We start from the raw sequence: 21242 nt of genomic DNA, 5'->3' as shown, positions 1-21242 counted from the left end.
GTAGAGCAAATTCGATTCGAGTCCGTGTCGTTTTCAGGGGATACCTTTAAGGAAACGACAGCATATATAGGGTGTACGCTTCATTTACGACGAAGCTCGACTAATTACGAAGCACAGCTTGATCGACTCTCTTCGTCTCCGCTCGTGGAAGCTGCTGTTAAATTCGATATTCCGTCACTAAATAAAACGACGATCAGTCCTCCCTTCGCGCACACACATACACATACATTTACACGCACGTGCGCGCACACAAACTCGCACACACACACACCCACACACAAGTCGCTCGACACTTACCTACTCGACCTGATATCGATAACGAATTAATTTAACACTTTGTTCAACGCGACTAAGAGGACGAGACCTATCTATACTCGGAGTGTAGTAATTTTAACCGAAACTTTTCAAAACAAGTTGGCTTTTCGCCGCCGAGTTACGATCCTCGAAATTTCGTGACTCCGTTGACACACCCGGTTGTCTCGGTGACCCCGTCGTTGACTTCGAAATACTCTCTCGAAAATTATTGTTAGACGTCGACCCGATTCGGAAATTCGAATGCCGCGGTTTTCCCTGGCGGATCAATACCGCCACGGAGAGCGGAGGGCAGGCTTGGCTACCATCTCTCTTTCTCTCACGTTGGACATTTTACATTCTTGCCGCGACGACGGATAGGACGTAGGACGTAGAAATAAAAGGCAACTTTCACGGTATTTTCCGATATTCCCTTTTTTTTTACGAACAGGTAAAATCAGGACACTCGTAATGCTACGCGCGTGTACAGGTTGCGTCGCGTTACATCGTTATAGCTACTCGTTACGATGGGTGGAAGGAAGAAAGGAAAAGAGCGGCTGCAAATCTCCGATTTACGTAGGAAATTTTCCGAACGACGCGATTTCGAGAGCTTCAACGATCCTTTACGTATCGGCCGATCGCAAAGGCGCACGGCCCAGAGCTATCGGATCGAATTGACATAAAAAGAACTCGGGAGAGACGAATTTGAGAGTGCGTGACACGGGGGAGATTTTATATGGGAGGACATTTTACAGCGGTATTTCACCTTCGATTCGAGGAATTCGCGTATCGATCTGTGTCGCGAATTACCGTCCGTATCGGACAACGATACCTGTACTTGAAGGTAACCACTATCCAGCGATGATTGCTTCCAGCGCCTTTATGCCTGGGTATCTAACGATTTTTCCGCGGGCGGTCGCGATCGATGTAACCGTGCGGCTGTTATTAAAGCTTTGCTTAATCACCCACGTGGGATCGCGTGCCAAAGTGCGTGCACAGACACAGCCATCGTGTCATTTATCGCAAAGTGGAATTTCAGGGTTGCACGCGTCCGTGAGCAATTGTGCTTCCACTTTTTAACCCCGCCACGTCTTCCTCCAAAGTTAACGTGCCACGAAAAACCATCGTGAATAAAATTGGAACTGGAATCATTCGTAACCACCGCCTGCCGGTTTACATATTGGAGTTTGTACTTCGTGTTTATTTAGCGACCTTTAACCCCCCTCAGGACTTTTCCATCCAAAATTCTTTTTATACCCGTGTAAAGATGTGCGCTTTAATTATGTTTAACGGCTATGAGAAATGGCCCTCGACTAACCTTATAGTACAAGCACTGACGTCACGTATTTAATTTGAGGACAAACGTAATGAACATCTCGACGTAAAATAGGATTCCCCCTCCCGTGTCTCCGATCCCGATGAAAAAACTCCTTGATTCTTTTCCCGCAGGGGGGATACCGACCCTCCCCAACTTTTCTACTCCTAGAAGTGTCACCTATCTATCCATCCATTGATCCACCTCATTTGCATCCTTACAACCTTATTTTCAAGTAATCGATATCGGCCTAAACAGTGAAAGAATATAACGCGGTTTTTGTTCCTTTTAACATAATGACGAAAATTAAATTGTTAATTTATACGCGTGTTTGTTAGACAATATTGAAAGCCAGAGAGGGGAATTTTGTTCGATAATTTCCAGATACGTGTAACTAATTGATTATTCTTTATGTTAAAATATTTTTATTCTCGTGAAATTAGAGCATCGATTTTAATACATCGCGAGATTAAAGTATGAATAATTTTCTAAATGTTCCGAGACGTGTATAAATTAATTGTGCTTATAATTGAAGCTATGAATAAGAACGTGCTCATTAACATTTATTTTTCGGCTAATTTAATTTCCATAACGATATCGGTATACGCAGAATTTTATTATTATAGTACGGAATAGTACGTGGCGAGATAGAGAATCAGGAATTTGGCGGCGCGTTTCTCTCTTTTCTCTGAATTAAGTGTCCGATCATACGTGATAAAAATTGATAACTCGATAGCAAAGACAGTTACCGATTGAACAATGCGAAATAATGATCGTTTCTTGCCGCGTAAATGTGCTACGTTTATTCGAATATCTGCCACGATTTGCTCGTCTGAATACCGATCGCAGCTACAGGATCGCGTAAAATGCTGGACTCTAAACCGTGCCTTGTTATTTAGTCGCAATAACGATACACGGCACGCAGCGAGCAACGTTCAGAAAAAAATCCCCCCGGGGCTCTAATCTCGAGAGAAACTTTCTTGACGCAAACACGCCGACGTCGTGGATTTACTGGAGCGGGGTCGGATCCGTTGTGCATATCATCCGATTTAACGAGAGAGGGTGAGCGAACGATAAACAACGTGGAAAAAAAAACCGAGCGAAAGATTGTTGGACGATGTTATTTTTTTCGGACCGCGATAACTTGGAAATCAAGTGACTGGCCGATCTCACTTGAAGCGGGGCGCTAGGTTGACATTTGTACGAATAAAAATCTGAAGTGGGCTCGGTGAACCGGGAACGTAGGTTCCGCGCACAATTCCACTCTCTTTCTCTCTCTCTCTCTCTCTCTCTCCCCCCCTCCCTCTCTCTCCCCCTCTCAACCCTTTAACCTCGGAGGACGCTCTTGGTGAACGAGGATTTCAGTCAATCGACGCAAGAGTACCGATTCAAGACGAATGGGAGAGAGTGAGAGAGTAAGAGAGAAAGCGATAGAAGCGAGGGGGAACAATCGTATAATACAAACAGCCAAGGACTCTTTTGATCTGAAAAAGAAATTGTCGGAGAAATCAAATTCAAGTGCATGTGCAATATTCGAGGCACAGCAGCTTAGTGAGAAGGACAAATATCAGACAAAGTGAAGATTGAACTGGAAGAAGAAAAGACCACGATAAATATCGAATTCAGCGCGATATTATACAGAAAGCATCGGGAAAAGAAAGAAAGGAGGGAGAGAGAGAAAGAGGAAGTTAGATTCGCACACGGTTTTGTGGAGGGCTGCTGGCGAATATTGATCCTCGACGCGCGGGAGCGAAAGCTGGGTCTGGAAACCCTACGGGCTCGAGAGCCGCCTTTGCGTTGTTGGTTATAGCGTTCGTTAGCGAAATTCGAAACGTCGCGGAAAATGCTCGCTGCGCGAGCACCGCCAAGTGTTGCAATACAAATCGTCCATCATAATTATCATATTATTGAGCTGGTGGACGCGCGTATGCGACGTAAAACACGCAGCTGCGCGGTGTTATTGTCAACCCAATTACACGCGTACGCGACAGATCATGAGCTCATGATTAACCCGCGCGATACGTGTACACAACGCGGTCCCCGGAGGACTCCAGTTTACGGAAACTTGGACACCGTAGAGACGAAGTTAATATTCGCCAGACGAGTGCCCGCCAGACGACGAAGATTGGGTTATCTCTGGAACTTTAAAGCGTACCTGCGGTTTAAGTTAATCTTCCATCATGCACTGCGAACGGATGCAGTAACAAAGTATACGCGAAATATTACGGCTCGTTGCGAATCCCTCCGCTCGTGATTATACTTTAAATGTCGCGTGATACTTAATAAATGCATTAAAAAAAATATATATATAATACTATCTTAACAGCTCTTTTAGTTGCATAATAGTGATATAACATCTCGTTGTTCACATCGTTTGAAAATGTGCCACGATGACCATTGACCTTTATAATGATTACATAACATCTTATTTAACAATTACGTTGGACATGAAGTCCTTTAATATAAATTTTTATAGAGATATATTATTTTATCGTCTGCCGTTTTCGAAATACATTACCGTTCGCGACAACAATTCTAAGGCCGACCTTTAAATCGTTATTTTCCAACAGAATTCTTAGAAACACGAGGTCTAGTAAAAAGTTCGATTTCCCAGCACGATTCGGTTAGCGCGACAAAAGGAAAAACTTGCGACATAGCGGTGGAGTTGTTCAAACTTCGAGCTTCACTGGATCGTGAACGGCTCGACAGTGTGCCGATGAAAAATGTATTTCCGAAAAAAGAGGAAGTATCTCGATCACGCTCGCAGGGGGATACTTCTTAGAACTTGGCTTCTCAAACGTCAGAGCTTACGGGGGAAGTTTCGCGAATACCGTGAAGAAAATTATTCTCCATTAGATTTAATATTAGCTCGGTCGCGATGTCGCTACGAGCAGGCCAACTTAGGAGCGATAGAAACCGTGTTCCCCATATTAACCTAGAGATCTAATAATCTAATAATGGAGTCCCCTATGAACGTAGGGATACAATGCGAGCCAATTGCTTCTTAAAGTAAATTACATTCGAGGCTCAATGCTCGAACGTTATTGCTCATAACATCGGGGACATATCTGCACCTGCCAGAACCTGGCTTTTTCAATTTACCGACAATATACGCGCGACATCCGTGTAGAATCGAATTCCATTTCAACGTCTCTCTGTCGCCATACTCCTTCGAAAGCGTTGGGGTCGTTTCGCTCTTCCCTACTTCTCAGTGGGTGTCACTGTTGCAAAGCAACTACTTTTTTTCCAAGTAGCATCAGCAGGATAATCTCGGGGTCAGCCTGCTGGTAGAGAAGAAGGCTTCTTGAAATGAGACCAACAGGGGATACAAGAGACTATCATCTGGGACGCTCGGAACGGCTATCGTTCCGGCTTATTGTTGTGAAAAGTAGAAATTATCCCGTGTTTAGTTACGCTATATTGCCTGCAGCACTGTAAAAGATATTATCTTATATCAGCGTCCGGGTTTATCTTCATTAGACGCGGGTATACGGTAAATGTTTAACTTTACGTATGGAAGTCATGCGCGGGGCTTACAAGCAAAATCCAATTCCATTTTACCGTGGAGTTCCTACCCCTTCCTTGAGAACTGAGCTCCCTCGCAAGAAGAAGAAGCCGCGTAAATCCGCTTCTAATGGTCTCGGGTGAATTTTATGCGTCCATGAGGATGCGATGCCCGTTTTATTGGATCTGCACGAAACCAGCCTAAAAATTTAGAGAGAGAGAGAGAGAGAGAGAGAGGGTGGGGGGTTGAATCGAACGTTGTCGAAGTGAAATCGCGTCGACCTAGTCAGAGGCTGAAAACATCATGAATTATCAACCTCTCAAAAATTGACTGTTCAATTAACGGGACGGATGTCAATAACGGTACAAATAGAGATAACGGAAATAGATACGATCGCAGGAAATTCGACGCGATTTCCAATAATGAAGGCACGCTAACTGAATTCCGCTTAAATCCCGTCAAACGCACGGTAAAGTGCGATTCACGCGGCCCGACCTTAGCGTAATCCGGACGTTTTCGAACCCTAGTATGCGCAGACGACTACTCCGGGATTACCAACGATACTCCTCGGATGTCGTGGAACGCCAGGCCTCGGCGAGAAGGTCATTAAAATTTATAAACGAGTATAAATATCTTGGAATACACGGCAGCCGTGCGGCAGCATTTTGTCGGGCTCGCTCGTATTAATTATTGACCGGGCCCAGCTGGTACTTCGATAGTTTCCAGTCGGTCATTCGTTTTTACAATGGCGGGTCGCTTATGTAAACTTTGAGCGAGAACGCAGCACGATATCGATATACGTGTATCTATACGCGTGCAATTTATAGCAACGGAACCGCGAGTTGTTTCCAAGACCATAATGCCTTTTCCACGACGCGGTTTATCGAATACATAAACTTGTGCCGGGTAACCACAATATATTGTATGTTACGACACATCTTGTAAATCCGTCGTGCGACAATATGCGCGGGCAAGCCTCTAAAATTTAATAAAAGAGATACCTCGCAGCCCCTTTATTGCATACGACATTCGTAGGCTTGTTTATAGAACATTTAAGAGATAATTGCCTGTCTCTGCCTTTGTAGGGAAAATAGAGTATAACTTTATAACACTATAAAAATTATTTTACTACGTTAACACCTTATTTCACGTTTAAACATATGAAAATCCGTTGCGACGTTACACGCGGTGAATATAGTATTGTGGAAGCTTCCGATTTGTTAAAGCAAGCTAAGCTTATGGAAACAAATACGATTGAGCATTGTGTTCCGGCTTCTATCAAATGATTCCTACGTCGAAACTACAATTCTATTCACCAATTAACGTATTTTGAAAATTTATGCGATGATTTTATTAGACAGAAAATTCACGAATGAACGGCGGCGACAATTTAAGCGCAATATTCATTATACAACGACGGAATAATGCAGATTAATTCTTTTGTCTTTTCCCAGCAAGATCGTCGGCCCGGCAAAATCGTCGAGTGGTTTCTGTCGTGCAAGAACGGTTTTGTAACAATTAATAATACTAAGAGCGAGAAAACGAAGGACCTGTTGCTTGATAAATTTCGCCTATATCGCGCGAGGCATTATTTCGAAAAACCAACTTCTGCAGCATCGTATAAATTTTGTTGACCCTGCCATCTGTGGAAAGTCGTTTTCCCCGTCCTAGATGGGATTAACCGGTATCTCTCCCGTATCCCATTTCCGGCGCAACCTTCGACCTATGTATGGGTCGCCTTAGGAACGAATAAAAGGATACGCGCGCGAGAAAAGGCTCGAGTAAGAGCAACTGTATCATCGTGGCCATTAGACGTAATTATTTCCGTATTTATTCTCTTTTATCTTGCGCAAATTAGATATCAAAGTGTCTATAGATTTTTTATTAGGATACTATAAGACACACACGTATATTACGCGATATCACGAACACTTTATCAAGATACTCGCGATATCGATAATTAACGTCGAGCGAAGAAATTGCACTCCCCTTCCTTTATTACAACTTCCTAACGATCGTTTAGGACGAAACTACAATAAAGGAGGGAGAGTGCAGTTTCTTTGCGCGTTGTACGAGGTTAATTGTCGATATCGTGACCAACGCAGAACAGTTTGTGGTACTACATATTGTGCTGCAGAAAATGCTTCAACAAAAGACGCATCGATATGTGATTGTAGTTCGTCTTTTTGGTGTTATCTTGAAAACTGAAAGTACAATTTACATTCTTTTTTTTTTTTTTCATGAAAATCCCGAGAGGGAAACTGCATGGGATGGTACCTCAGCAGCAACTGTGTCGCGTTGAAATTGAAAATTAAAATTTATGATCGCATTAAACTGCATACAGCGGGATGCCACGCAAGTGGCTACTCCCCGAAGTTTCGCAACAATACAAGTAATTATACGAACAACTAGGCTTCCTTAGATGCTCTTGAATTCTCTCTCCCTCTCCTTTTCAACTAGTCTCGTGTGCGCGTTTCAAAAGGATATTTTTCTCTATAAACATGTGCGCATATAAGAAAATCTATGACTATAAACTGCAAAATCCCCGCAGGGTTGTCGCATTTTTCGTTATACATGACGTGTTGTGAATTAATCTCGGCCCCTTTTAACAAGATTACGGTCTTTCACGCTATCCAGAAGCGGCCGAGCGGAGGTTTTTCTCTAACGGGATGTTTCACCCGGTTAAAAGCGTTTTACGTTATTTTTCGTTGGAAATTTTTCGTGTCGCACATAAGTAAGCTCTTCTACAAATCACCCTAAAATACCACTTACGATACCGTACACCGTGGTAGCATAAATAAATCATTACACTATTTTAGAGAATATAAGAGCATATAAATTTCTACAATTTTTGTATAAAAAAAAGCGGACAGGGATTTTTGTGAGATTTATGAGGTAAGCCAAATTTGTGGAAAAAATACATCAGACGCCCGGGAAATTCACAAATTTTCTATAGACTGAAGAATATCCCTTTTATGTATAAAGTATAATAAATTTCGTCCCTCGCCGCTAGCTGACATTTTATCTACTTTGTTCGCGAGCCCATCAAAATCCTCTTTAAAGGTGGAAATCTCCAGTGCAATGGAAGCTTCAAAAGGTACAAAAGATACAAATCCAATCGCACCGAGCGAATATATCAATTTACGATCAATTTCGCAGTGATATTCATCTTCGATAAGAACAATCTATATATCTCGTGATGATTTTGCAAATAAAATCTATTCAGCGGACATCAGATAATCGATATTGGGCGGGGACTTGTTGCGTCGAAATACTCGATTACCGACAGACTTCTCGTCGCCAATCCACCGGACTTCCGTTCTTAATTAACTACCAAATCGGCTTAAGTCAGCTTAAAGTAAAATCTGAAATAGTTGGAAAACGAAGATTCGTTTTACTGCCGCGTCGCATCTTGTTCTTCACTCACTTTCACAGAAAGTATATAAAGCACCGAAGAAAGCAACTTCGCCGCTGACGGTTGATATCGAGCGGCATTTACCATGTCAGTAATATGATCGTCTTGTGACGTGAAAAATCTAAACCCTATAGTAGAACTATCAAGAATCAACCGCCCACTATACCACGCGAATAGTAATCTCGGTGACACGGATATAGCACAATAAACATTCCAGTTGACATGTAGTAGATAGTGGATCGATAATCATTCGGCTTTACTGTGTTTACATGCCATCAGCCATCTGCAATTGATATCGCAAAGACACAGAGCGACAGCATAAGCGGGAATAAAAATAACTGGCCCATAAAGAAACGTTCTACTCCGTGCGTCGCGCAAATAACCGCTGCATATTAATAGCTATTAATTATGCGATTAACGACGATAATTTTGTATCGTCGTTATCGAAGGTTAAAACGCAGCGAATGCGGTGGAGGACGCGTTACAAGGGAGCGATATATTAAAACGTATATACAGCGAATCTTATTTCCTGTCTGCGGACAGTCGAAGAAACTCGGCGAGGGGAAATATTTGCAAACGGGAGGAATCCTCCACGAGATGAATTCTCGCAATGGTGGCATAGCCGCTCGTCTCTTTTGTGATGCAACTCGTGAATGCCCAGTTTGACCCGGCGAAGAATCTGCCCGCGGTATACACATATCCAGCGCAATATCGTCATGGCGGTATTCTTTCCTGTGGTCCGCGGCAGCTCGCTTAACCGGAAGGAAGCCGATAGGAAGCTAGCAGCACGTGAAACGATGCTAGATTCCCGAGTGTAAAATATAAAAAGGGCACGTGGGGTGATAAACGCACGTGCCGCTTGATATACGACCGTAAATGGCGAGCCACTCGCTGTTAGGATCTTGAAACAGAGATAATTCATCTTAACAATGTTAAAAACAAAGTATCACGCGATATATTAAATCACGACATTTACGTCTAATGCCATTTTATGGCGTTTGCCGACACGCAGAGTTAACATTAATTCTTTTCGATCGAAGAAAAGTTAAGTGTTTAGAAGTCCCATTATTCCGCGCGCTGGTATTTCTCGATATTAAAGCAGCAGTCGGTCGAGTAAATTTTACAGAATGATACGTCACTTACATCGATTTACAATGATATCGTTTTTTGTCAATTATTACAAATTTATAACGTAACAATCAAGGAGTATGTAACTACGACTCTTCTTGTTTCAACGTTCTATATAATGCACGTGAAATTAGGTTAACGACTTTCGAGATTGCACGATCATTTCGGGTAGCTTTAAGCGACACGTTTTCCCATTATTACGGAATAGTAATTTCATTGCCATCATAAAAGCAGTATCTTGTATCCGTGCTGTTCCGTCTGGCATGAATTGCGGTGGGAAAGACGCGTGTAAAAAGAAATGTCAATAGCTGCACGAGATAGACACAACGGCAATATACAAAATTGATTTGTTGACAATTCGTGAGGATCCAGGATCTAGATACGATTGACCGGTAGGTTTTAGAGTCGTGTTGGTTATTTTGGTCAGTTGGTACCGATACGCGAATGTAACTCGCAGTAGGACACCGGGTAGAATTGCACTAGATCAATAAGTACGATGACGTGTAAATGAAGCAACTCTCTTAAATCCTTTATTTTCATAAATTATACGGCCAATCGATTTTATCGTAGCACGCGATGTAATATTTAAGTGACCACGTATATTCGACAGAATTTCGATCTATTTCACTGTAGAGTCTCGCCTCGTCGCTATTAAGTTTAGATTGAGGCCAGGGAGGCGCAATTAGACAGAAATCTTGATAGCGACACACACTCATAGTCAGCCTATGATTAATTCCAATAATACAGCTTTAGGTTAAGTACTTAGAAACCTGTTTGCCTCGTGGATGTGAAGCAAATGCCTCGGCATATTTCTAACTTTATTAACTTGACTTTACAATACATCGTTGATGATGCGTATCGAGATAATGCAAACACCATGGAAGCTGTTGACCTTATACTCGTTGTTGACTTGGTATTCGGTATCCTTTGTACCAAGCCATACGGGGGTTGGCTTTTGTTATTTTGCAGATAACAACGGCGGCATGAACGTACGAGACTGGTTACAAAGTGCCACTTGCAGAGTATCGCGCGATCTGGAGCGTTCTATCAAGATTGCAACCCAACGACTTCCAAACTTTGTGTACGCAGTGTAGCCTGTAGAACGCGAAAAGAGAGACTTGATACATGTAGACGTAAAAGTGATCGAGAAATCGTAGGACATAGTTAGACTATGTGTGAAATGTGAGAATTCGAAAGAAGCCAACATGGAGATCATCACGAAACGCGACGCAACGACCAAAAACTCGACTATACCAATGGCCTCCGTGAGGTTCGCCAAGCTGCAATTCATGTTCCTTCTTGGTCCACAAGGGGGAATGTGACTTGATTTGGGGGAACGAGCCTCGACGATGAATCGCCTCAGGGATCGTCAAATAGAAATATAGGCGCATAACAAACAAGAAAAATTAAGAAGATACGATAAAAGTATTTGCGACGCGTAGTGCGACTAGATAAGGCTGAAATATGGATTCGACGAAATTGGGTGGTCCAACACCGACTAGTCCGAGGACTCATTCGCCAGTCCTGCCGAGCTACGCCGCGCCCGGCGAAGGTAATATCGATTACATCATAGGCGATTACATGGAGAGACTAGGCACGAGACTGAATATCCTCGAAACTGAGTTGAAGTATGCGTGGAGAGCGCTTGATCTCCTCAGCCAGGAGTACATCAAAATGTGGGAAAGATTGGAAAAGCTGGAGGGTCTGCTGTACGAGCAGCAGACGGTCATCAGCCAGTTGATCGAGTTTTATACCAGCGGTGGCACTCACGACAACGTGGGTATCGTTGAGGAAACTTTGGCCAACCAGGAGGACTCGGTGGGCGAGCTAGACGCGATAGCGAAGAGCCTGGGTGCTGCGATAAGTATCGAGGAGACCACCGTGCTACGGGAGAAACTGGCTCAACAGGAGCTGGCGAGGATGCACGGACTCACGCAGGACAGTACAACGGCCGCGGCTGTGGTCACCGATATGCACAGGAATGTCAGGAATTTAGACACTTTGGAGACCCTCGAGGAAGAGGGTAACATTCCCGACGAAGCATTCTACAGAAGCCTCAATAACGCCTACAGGGAGGATCTGATTTGCGGCGACACGTCGAGACCGACGTCGCAGCTGGGTATGATCTGGGAAGAGGCCGAAGATGAGGACATAAACGGTAAGAAAGAGATCGAGGCCAGCATCTTCGATAAGACTATACCAAAGGAAAAAGAACTGGAAGAGCTGTCCAGTCAACCGACCAAGGAGGAAGTGCAAACCTCCATAATGAAGAAGGAGGACGAGGCGGACGAGGATGAGGGCGAGGTATTCAGCGCGGCAGATTACAAGAGCTATAGAGGGAACACGCCGTGCGTCAGTGAGCAAGATCTCGCTCAACTTTCCAGACTCAGCTCTCTCGATCAAGTGGCGTTAGAAAAGTTGCACGAAATAGATAGGCTAACCAGCAAGTTGCAAAAAGATTCGCAAAATCTGATAGAATTGCAATCGAGACTGATAGACTCGCCGAAGCGAACTCAATATGCATCCGAGGCCGAAGCGAAACTGGCCGAGGAGGCGAGTAGCATAGACGAACAATTGAGGAAGATATACGCGGAGACTGACGTGGACAGCTGGACTTTCTCCAAAAGTCCCAGCTCCACCGGCAGATCGATCTCCAGAGTCAGCACCGACAGCGGATTGGCCACCGATGGCGACTTTACAACGAGATCTATATCGCCAAGACTGACCTCTACGTCCAGGAGTAATTTAGACTCCATTTCGACTACTTATACCCCGCCTAGATTAGGATATACATCTGCTATACTAGAAAAGAGCCCGGAGCCCGTGATCCAGTTGCCGATCGATGTCGGTAGCTTCGCAAAGGGATACGCAGAAAACAAGGAATTGACAGATCTAATGGCTGAGAGCTTCGCGACCGCTGTCACCTGCGCCTCGCCCAATATGTATAGCACAACCACCGAGAAGGTACCGTCGCCCACTTTGTCGGCCGGCAGCGTACACAGCGTTCACAGCGTCCAGGGTCTCCGCACCAGACAGGACGGTTACTTTGGCAGCGCAGCTCGGCTCAATCTCGAATTCCAGGAAAGTCGTACGCCACCTAGTCCGTCGCCTAGCTCACCACCACCACCGGCGCCGCAAGACACCACCGAATCCTTCCTCATGTCCGGCACAGAACAAAGGGAACCGGACGCGAAGAGGTCTCAGAGCCCGAGCTTTCTGCGAAACGCGGAAAAATTGGTCTCCATGGAGCAGGGTCGTCTCAGTCCCCGCACTCCTCATTCGCCCAAATCACCACGAGTCTCGCCGAAACATGCGGTTAAGCCTGGCAGTGCCGCTAACATAGTCACAGCTAAGTCCGATTCCGGTCTGTCCTCTATGAGCGGTTGGAGCAGCTTAGACAAGTCACCGTGTTCCCCGAAGAGTTCCATTGCTAAGATGCTGACTTCTTATTCGGTGGATCACACCCGCGCGAGTAGTCTCATTCCTAGCACGCAGCCCGCCAGAACAACCAGCCCGATACCACCGCTTCCAGAAACGACTACCACCACCACTATCACGCAGGAACCTCTCTATGACACTCCTGAGGGTAGAGACGCCTTCGCGAGCACTATGGCGACTACATCTGCTCATCCTTACACAACGACAATGAATCACTTGTCGGCATATACGACCGCCAGCAAGTCACCAGCGAAAGAAGACTATACTTTTGCGCCACCGCCAGCTCCGGGTGTAACTACTACCTGTCAAAGTCCCAAAAAACGTCCAAGTCGTCAACAGAGTATTCATCCTTATGGCTCGACGGTCTCTGGTACGAATGCGGATTATATCTACAGATCGGAACAACCGGCCATTTATTCCGTGGCCGGTAGTAATCGACAGCAAGCCATTACAAGTGTCTATACCAGCGGTTCTGGGAGCTACGGGCCCAAGACTACCACCTCGGCTTACTATTCTTCCTCCGATCCGATGGACCAATATGCCAACTACCAGGACAGTTATGGCACTCTTCAATACGTGGAGACGACGAATACCATGGCACACGGCAAGAAGCCGATACGCGGAAGCTCTTTCACAGACGGCATGACGAACCACGAAGGATACAAGGCGGCGATGTATCGCACGATGTTTCCCACTGGCAACATCACGGATGCTCTCTCATACTATCCAACCAGTATGACTAATTTGCCACGTACGGAGACAACCGAGAGTTCGTCATGGTTAAACTCGATGGAGGAACAGATACCTCACGACTCGACATCTTCCAGCATCAGATCCTTGACTTCCGACGGAAGTTATGCGCAAAGTCCATACACGGACCGGAGGTATCCCCAGCCTCCGGCCTACCAAGCGCATTCGGCGTATCAACAGCATCACATTTACGCAAATCAGAATTATCCTCAAGCCTATCAACAGCAGTATCAGCCGTATAGTCAGCGACTGAGCAGTGCCGAGAGCGCGCAACTCGCGGACGGTTATCAAAGGCAATGGCAACGAGAGCATCAATATATTCAGGATCTCGAGAGCGGAAGGATGGAACAACAGCAGACGCAGCAGGGCGAGTATTATGACGCTTCGAGTGTGATAGTCTCGCAATCCGGATACATCAGTATCTCCTCGAATCTGAAAGATCACGAGGTCGATACAAGCAAGCTATCGAAGAAGGTCAGGAGAGGCTCTTCGCTGAAGAATGCGATGAGCTCTATGAGCAACTGGCTGCCCGATTTGCATCTTACCAAACGTCACAGAAGTCAATCGTTACCAGGCGGTGTCAGAAGAGAAGATCTGGACGTGCCGCAAGACGGCCAGCAACAAAGACTGCCCGCTGAAATGTTAGGCAGAGGTCGGGGCAGGGGTCAGGCCGCCAGAAAAAAGAAAAAACACACATTGGTTTCCACGGTCTCCGGCATTCTTCAGAAGGCCAAACGTCGCAGTCATCAGTCGCAATCTCTGTCCGATCCGGAACAGTCAGAGACGGAATGGAGCAGTGGTCGGCAAAGCGGTCTCTCGGAAGATGAGGATAGCGTCATATCTGACATCGTTCAAGAACCGCCTTTCTTCGCCAAGGTAAAAACTGCGAGCACGAAGAGGAAGCAGCCGTCTCCGCAGCAAATAATGGCACATCAACAGCAGCAGCAGCAGCAACAAATAATGATACAACAGCAGCAGCAGCTGCAGCAGCAAGCACAGCTACAGCTACAAGCGCAACAAAAGGAATATATGCAGCAGCAACAGGCACAGCTACAACAACTCCAACAACAACAGGCGCTTCAACAACAGCAACAAGCGCTTCAACAGCAGATTCAACAGCATCAGGAGCAGTTACACCAACAGGCTCTTCAAGATACATGGGCTAAAGAGAAAGAGCAAAGAAAGATTGAGGTGAACGAGCACGACGCGAACGACCAGACGGCTATGCTCGAAGAGGAAACTTCGGGAAAGAGTACCGGTTCGGGATCCGGCGGGTCGTCAATCTTCCAAACCGTCGGCGATATTAAGAGATCGACAGGCAGTTCGGATGAGGCGCCCAATGAGAAGGCGCCGAAACTGCCTCCAGTTACTTTGATCGGTGGTTCGAGCATGGAATTCGCAGTGTCGCGAGCGCTCGGCAAGTATCGCCAACGGCAATCTTCAACGGTGTCCGATGAGCAATCGACGACTGACGGCGAGAACAATGAAAAGAAGTCGATCGAGGAGGGCCCAGGGCAGACTTTGGAAACGAGCTTCGAGTATCCGGAAGATATGTCGGAGAAGAGTGAAAAGAGCGAGAAGTCTGGCAGCGCGAAACTACCGGAACTGGTCACCAGTTTGTCGGAAGAGGCCCCGCCGTCGGAGGGCAGTCCATCGGCGTCCGTAAGGGGTTACAATACCACGGGAGGATCTCGATTTCTACCGCGCCATCAGCAATCCCTAGAGATTCCGTGGACTGGATCGCGACCGGGTGAACCTGACGAGGATAATCGCAGTACTCATTCGTATAGAAGCACATCGAGAGTGTCCTCGAGGCGGCAAAGCACCGAGGACTCGATCGATTCCGAAGACGAATGGTACTGTTACGAATTAAGAAAACTCGAAGAGCTGGAGAGACAGTCCGAGATGGAGATGACAGAAGCATTGATCGAAGAACCCGAAGACGAGGTTTATCAGCCAGACGAAACGGTAAAAGAAAAGATGTCGTTTGTACTGAAGGAGCTTAAGCTCAAAGCCGTCACGAAACCGAAGGATCAGAGAAAGGAGGGTAGAGAAGAATCGCGAAGTAGGATGAACGGTACGGTCATTAAGGAACATCGCTTCGAAGAGAATGATAGCAGGTATCGCGACGAGAAGCCTATACCTAAGCGAAAGTCTGCAGAAAGTGTAGAGGCTGTGTTCGCCAGGGTGACCGACTACCATACGTGGGCGCACGAGCTAGAAGCCAAAAAGGAGAAGCCTCCACCGTCCACTGAAGAGGGTTCCTCCGGCGAAACATCCGGTCCGGACAGTCCCGGACAGTCGATGGACGAGGAAGAAGAAGAGGAACTGCCGAAGGATCTCGAAGAGCAACAATCACGACGAAGCTCCAACGGTTCGACGTTACGTCACAGCGAGAAGATGCCACAGGGCTCGGATTCTTTATCCCGCGAAGGTAGCGTAAGTGTACCACCTAGCGAAGTGTCGGTCAGCATCCCGGGAGCTTGGGATTCTGAAAGCACTGTCCTTGAAGGCCTCGAGCGCGATGGAGCCGGTAGCGCCGAGACGGCTACCACGGCGACCTTGAGTCTACCGAAGATCAAGATCGACTCCTCGTCCTGCGGAAGCTCGGACACGACATTGAAGGAGGGCCAGGTGAGTCCTGGCCCACCCGGGTCCAAGTGGAAGCTGCTCAAGGCCTTGAAGGAACGTAAGGCCGAGGAGAAGCTCAAGGAGGTCGAAGAGGCCTCTAAGGAGACCGCTATCTCTCAGGGACCCACGGCAGTGAGTATCATGATCAAGTGAGGACACGAAAACTTCTGTAAAGCGTACTCGAGATTCGGAGGTTGGGTGAAATTGTGAATCGTTTTTATTACACGTTTCGCGCATTTTTGCGACCGGCAATAGTCTAAAGCTTTTTATTGGACATTATCTCGATAGTGATGTCCAATTATTGTCAAGTTCGAATTCGATTTATCGCAATAACGGTATTCGCGCATGCCGGAATAGAGGCCCTTTATCTTCAGCATCGTCAGCGCCTCAGCGCACTCACCGTTTTGGCAAGTAACGTAAAATTCTAGACGATTGATTTCCCGCGTGCTTTGAATTCATTATGCGGCACGTATGAGATCTCGAATATCGAGTACGCGGGTACGTCGACTGACTGTAAAATGGGTGAGGTATTGCGAATTTAACAATATTTGGCGTAAAAGTTAAGACCGTGCCACCAAGTGACACGTATACTCAATCAATGTTGCGCGCGACACCGAAAGGAAGTCAAGCTTTGCCGTCAAAGAGAGCGACGACAATTTCGCTCGCTCTCTTTCACTAAGGTTGTTAGGGAGACCGAGAGCCTCTGAGATGGTTGTGTGCGATACATGTTACAAACAGTACTAGTCAATTTAAGTGTAACACCACTAACGCTTGATCAAGCAATATTTCTATCGGGCGAGAAAACGCCGCTTCGATCGATTTATCGTGATCGACGATGATTGATCTTGAGATCCCACGCAGGCGACGCGTGGCCACCGGGAAGCTCATTTAATAAGCATTTTAGACGTAATTAGATGGTGCTTTATTCGTAGATACGCTTTAAGCTAGTAACTATTATCGTTAGAATCTGCCGCTGTGTCTGAACGACGTGGACAAGTGTTGTGAAAATATGCCTGCGAGAAATGCGATATTACTGTTCAGACAAATATTTCGCGTTGTCAAATTATTCTTATCTCATTTTCGTTATTCACCTCCACCTTTTCCTTGTCGGTCTTTCATTTTTCTCGCGTATCTCATCGTCAAAAACTGTACGATCGCATCAAGTACAAGCGCCATTGTTCGCGTCAAACGTTACCTGAGAATCGCAGAGGGCATAATGATAAGTCACATTATAGCGATAAGAACGTACGTCGCGCAGACACTGTGGACAATCGTACTTCGTAAAACATCGAAATCCATCGCTCCCGTAAACGCCTGTAAACATACCGGAAACGCTCGCGAACACGCGAGCTGTTCATCATGCATAGAGAGAGAGAAGAAACCGACCCGAAGTGGATGGAAATCGCGCCGGCGAATGGACCGGCGTTACCGCGCGATCCGCAAAGAGCACGCTGCGACAAAACGCAGACGATACGTGCCTAGAAGAAGTAGCGTCACAAGAATTCGCGAGAAACACAACGGGTTTTTTTAAAAGCGCGGCTATTAGCGCGACGAATCTTTCGAGATGAGTGAGAGAAACGCGCGAGAGATCCAGCGGCGGCTAATCGCTGCTAAGTGGACATTTCGCACGATTTCCTACGCGTGGACAATAAGCACGCGGTATATACGGAAGATCATTCCTTTACGATATTCATAGTCGAGTCTTATACTCAGGATTGTCCTAAGTGCGATCTCTAAAGTCCTATACGCATAGATTTACGATGGCGAGCTTTTAGTCGCGGCTATAAATCTGTATAGCATTTTAAGGTCGAAACGCGGCCTTGAACGTAAGATCAAACTGCGAATATCGAATCTCCTAGTTCCTGACATCATAGAATATTGCATCCATATCCACCACTGTTACACTCACACATCTTCCTATCACCCACGCGAATTCGAAGTATGTAGAGTCAATTTTGCAACGTTTCCGATCAGCAAGGACGATTGCCCGAGGCACTTTTACTTAACGTCGCGTTTTTTACATAACGTCGGATCAAGTTAAGTGGTCGCGCTATCGACCGTGGTCGATAACCACCGGTTAACAGACGCCTTGGGTATCCGTCGTATAATACAGGGACTTCCAAAATCGACGACGCTTATCGTTGCCCCCGATATATTAATGCCATCCAGGGACACCACACGTTTCGCGCAACGATATATTCCGCGGGGCGACACATCCCATTCAATCGCGCGTGAATGCAGAAGAATCGATACCTCGCGTACCTCGTAACTCGCGCCGTCGTGTGAGAGACAGTATTACGCCGACAATATCTCCGCAGCTTGTACTTCTTACCTTTTCTACACGTTCCATCGCGAAGCGAGCCAATGACGGGAGTCGTTCTCCCGTGGATTTCCGAGACAGGAGCATCTTAAAAAAAAAAAATTAGACGAATCCCTCCGATGATCTTTATGCCGACCGCAGCAGATATGTGCATTCGTGAGAAACGCGAAGACGCGAGAACGCGCGTGTTACGTAGCCGGAAAAAATTCGCCGTGTATATACGGTGCGTGCGCAAAATTTTTCTATCGTCAGTACGTCGCGGTGCAGCTACGGTAAGGTGGAAAACGACAAGACTAATGATCGTTGTTGTACGTCGTGTAGTAATAATTATTATACATTATACCGTGGTAGAATAATAGAACTGTATCGTGAGACGGTAACGTGTCGTTTGTATACACCGAACGACCCGTATTGACTTAACGACCTAACTTGGAACTTTTCGTTGTTACGCGTCAAGTCGCAGCGGCAAGTTAGAAATAATTTCAATATGAAAACAGCGATTCGCTTTAACGAAAACTGCGATGAAGTTTCTGTTGAATCTCGGACAGGTGAATAGACGATATCTCGATAAGTAAGTCAATCGAAGGTGCATACAAACGACAGGGGATATCATTACAATCGATTAATAGCTTGCAGAAATAAGCATTTTTCCTCTTGTTCTTGTTAACAGACGTGCATATTACTCCGTACGATCGATCGCATTGCGTACGCCGACAGTTGTTCGACTTGCATAAAAAATGATTCGTAGTGATCGAATGAATGGACTACGTGGGTACGCGTGCGAAAGACACACACACACACTCCATACATCCACGTCCGATACATATGCTTCCGTATCTAAAGACTTACAGACGTATAGTACTGTACTTAAGCTAGGGAATATTATCCTGCGTAATTCTCCATGTGTTGTGTTAGAATTAGGTGACTGGGGCAGTACCTGGCGTTCGAAGAATGTGTAGAGACGCTGGTTTCGATACTGACACATTTACCGAACAAGAATAGGAGGAAGGAATTATTAAGAAAAGAGTACCAAGAAAAGAACAAAAATGCAAAATTTATACGAAAGCGAATGTAAAGATGAATATCGCAAGCGTTGTGAAAGTTCCGCCGGCGACGTTCGTAAAATTCGCATAGAGTTCGGGTTGCTAAAAACTTCTAATAAACTGCTAAGAATTATTTTGGGATACTTTATGTAACAAAGTTTTACCTTTAGAGGAACCACAAATTTTGCGCATTATTTCTTAAAGCGGATAGCATCGAGAAGGTACCGAAACCGGCGTCGCCGGTGCAAGAGTCAATAATACTGAAGAATAATAAGATTTTCGAAGTGCTGTCCTGAGAGAAAATGAGAAAAAGGAAAAAGGCGCATTAGGAACGGAGGAATACCTCTGAGATAATCCGTCATGGATGCATAAGTGATAAGAAACTGGCAACTCTTTCAAAATTATATGTCGTTGAGCCTTGCACGCTGATTATGGTAAGAATAAAAGGACAGGCGAACTCCGCAATTGCATCACAAAAACTTCACTTTCGCTCATCTCAATAGGTGCCCTCTTTCTCTGTTTTTCATCGAGAAAGATTGTAATATAAATATATGCAATCGAAATATAAAATTATTAAAAATCTCGCAAATCCATCTCTTAAGAAAAAGATGAAATAGTAGTCCCTTCGGAGTCGAGTCGTTAAAGGAAAAGTTTCACATTCGCATTTGGTAATGGCAATTACTTCCTGTGCATATTGGAGACTAATTGTAATTAACTCGCTGCGTAGCGAGCAACACATACATGTTCTTTCCCTTTTTGCCGTTTTCATTCCATAAAGAAATTATAATTTTTTTTTCGCATGTTAATTCATTTACAATTCACGGTCTGATTATTTCGCTGTCGTTGGATGAACATTTTTAACGAGGCAGTAAAACCAAACGTAAATTCCACCGTTTACCGGCAGAAATTGAAGGAAAAATGCCGTCTGTTAATTACAACAATGTTAAGAAAACGATAGGTTTTTTAATATAAAAACCGAGTTTTGTGTAAAATTGCGCGCTTCTCTTCCTTTGTTAATTAAAACTGCGCCGCGATACTTATACGCAAAGATTTGAAAGAGAATTTAAATGGCTTACAATGCGCCAAATTTGCGCCGTGAAAGAATATTACGAAAAACCTCACTTGTTTGCATTGTGCTATCTGCAAACATACCGTGCAAGCCGTTGTTTCGCACAACGCGCCTCCATTATGCAGCTTCCTTAATCATCCTAGTTTCTATCAACTACTGGTAAGGATGTCTGGTTGCTAATTAATGGTTACTGCTGATGCACGCATATTAGCAAGTTGTTTCACGGATGTTGCGCTTGTTCGGGTCATCACAAAATAACATAATAATACTTTACAACATCAAAGAAAATTGCGGGTAAAAGCTGTCCGTACCGAATTCTTCTCTCGCCAATTTAAAT

General features: G+C 45.3%; 1 protein-coding gene across 14 annotated transcripts in view; it reads left to right on the top strand.

Moving 5' to 3' along the window:
- LOC105570389 overlaps positions 1 to 21242 on the top strand; it is a 92779-nt gene that overhangs the window by 23793 nt on the left and 47744 nt on the right. For all 14 annotated transcript variants that reach the window (XM_012027537.1, XM_012027539.1, XM_012027536.1 and 11 more), the window contains one exon: positions 10624 to 16605. In XM_012027537.1, the coding sequence (XP_011882927.1) occupies positions 11119 to 16605 (5487 nt within the window). In that variant the 5' untranslated portion in view covers positions 10624 to 11118. The remainder of the gene's footprint in view (positions 1 to 10623; positions 16606 to 21242) is intronic.

The sequence above is a fragment of the Vollenhovia emeryi genome, unplaced genomic scaffold, assembly GCF_000949405.1.
Source record: "Vollenhovia emeryi isolate VEMERY1.0 unplaced genomic scaffold, V.emery_V1.0 DF939120.1, whole genome shotgun sequence".
NCBI lineage: Eukaryota > Metazoa > Arthropoda > Insecta > Hymenoptera > Formicidae > Vollenhovia > Vollenhovia emeryi.
This window is presented reverse-complemented; position numbering and strand designations above follow the sequence as displayed.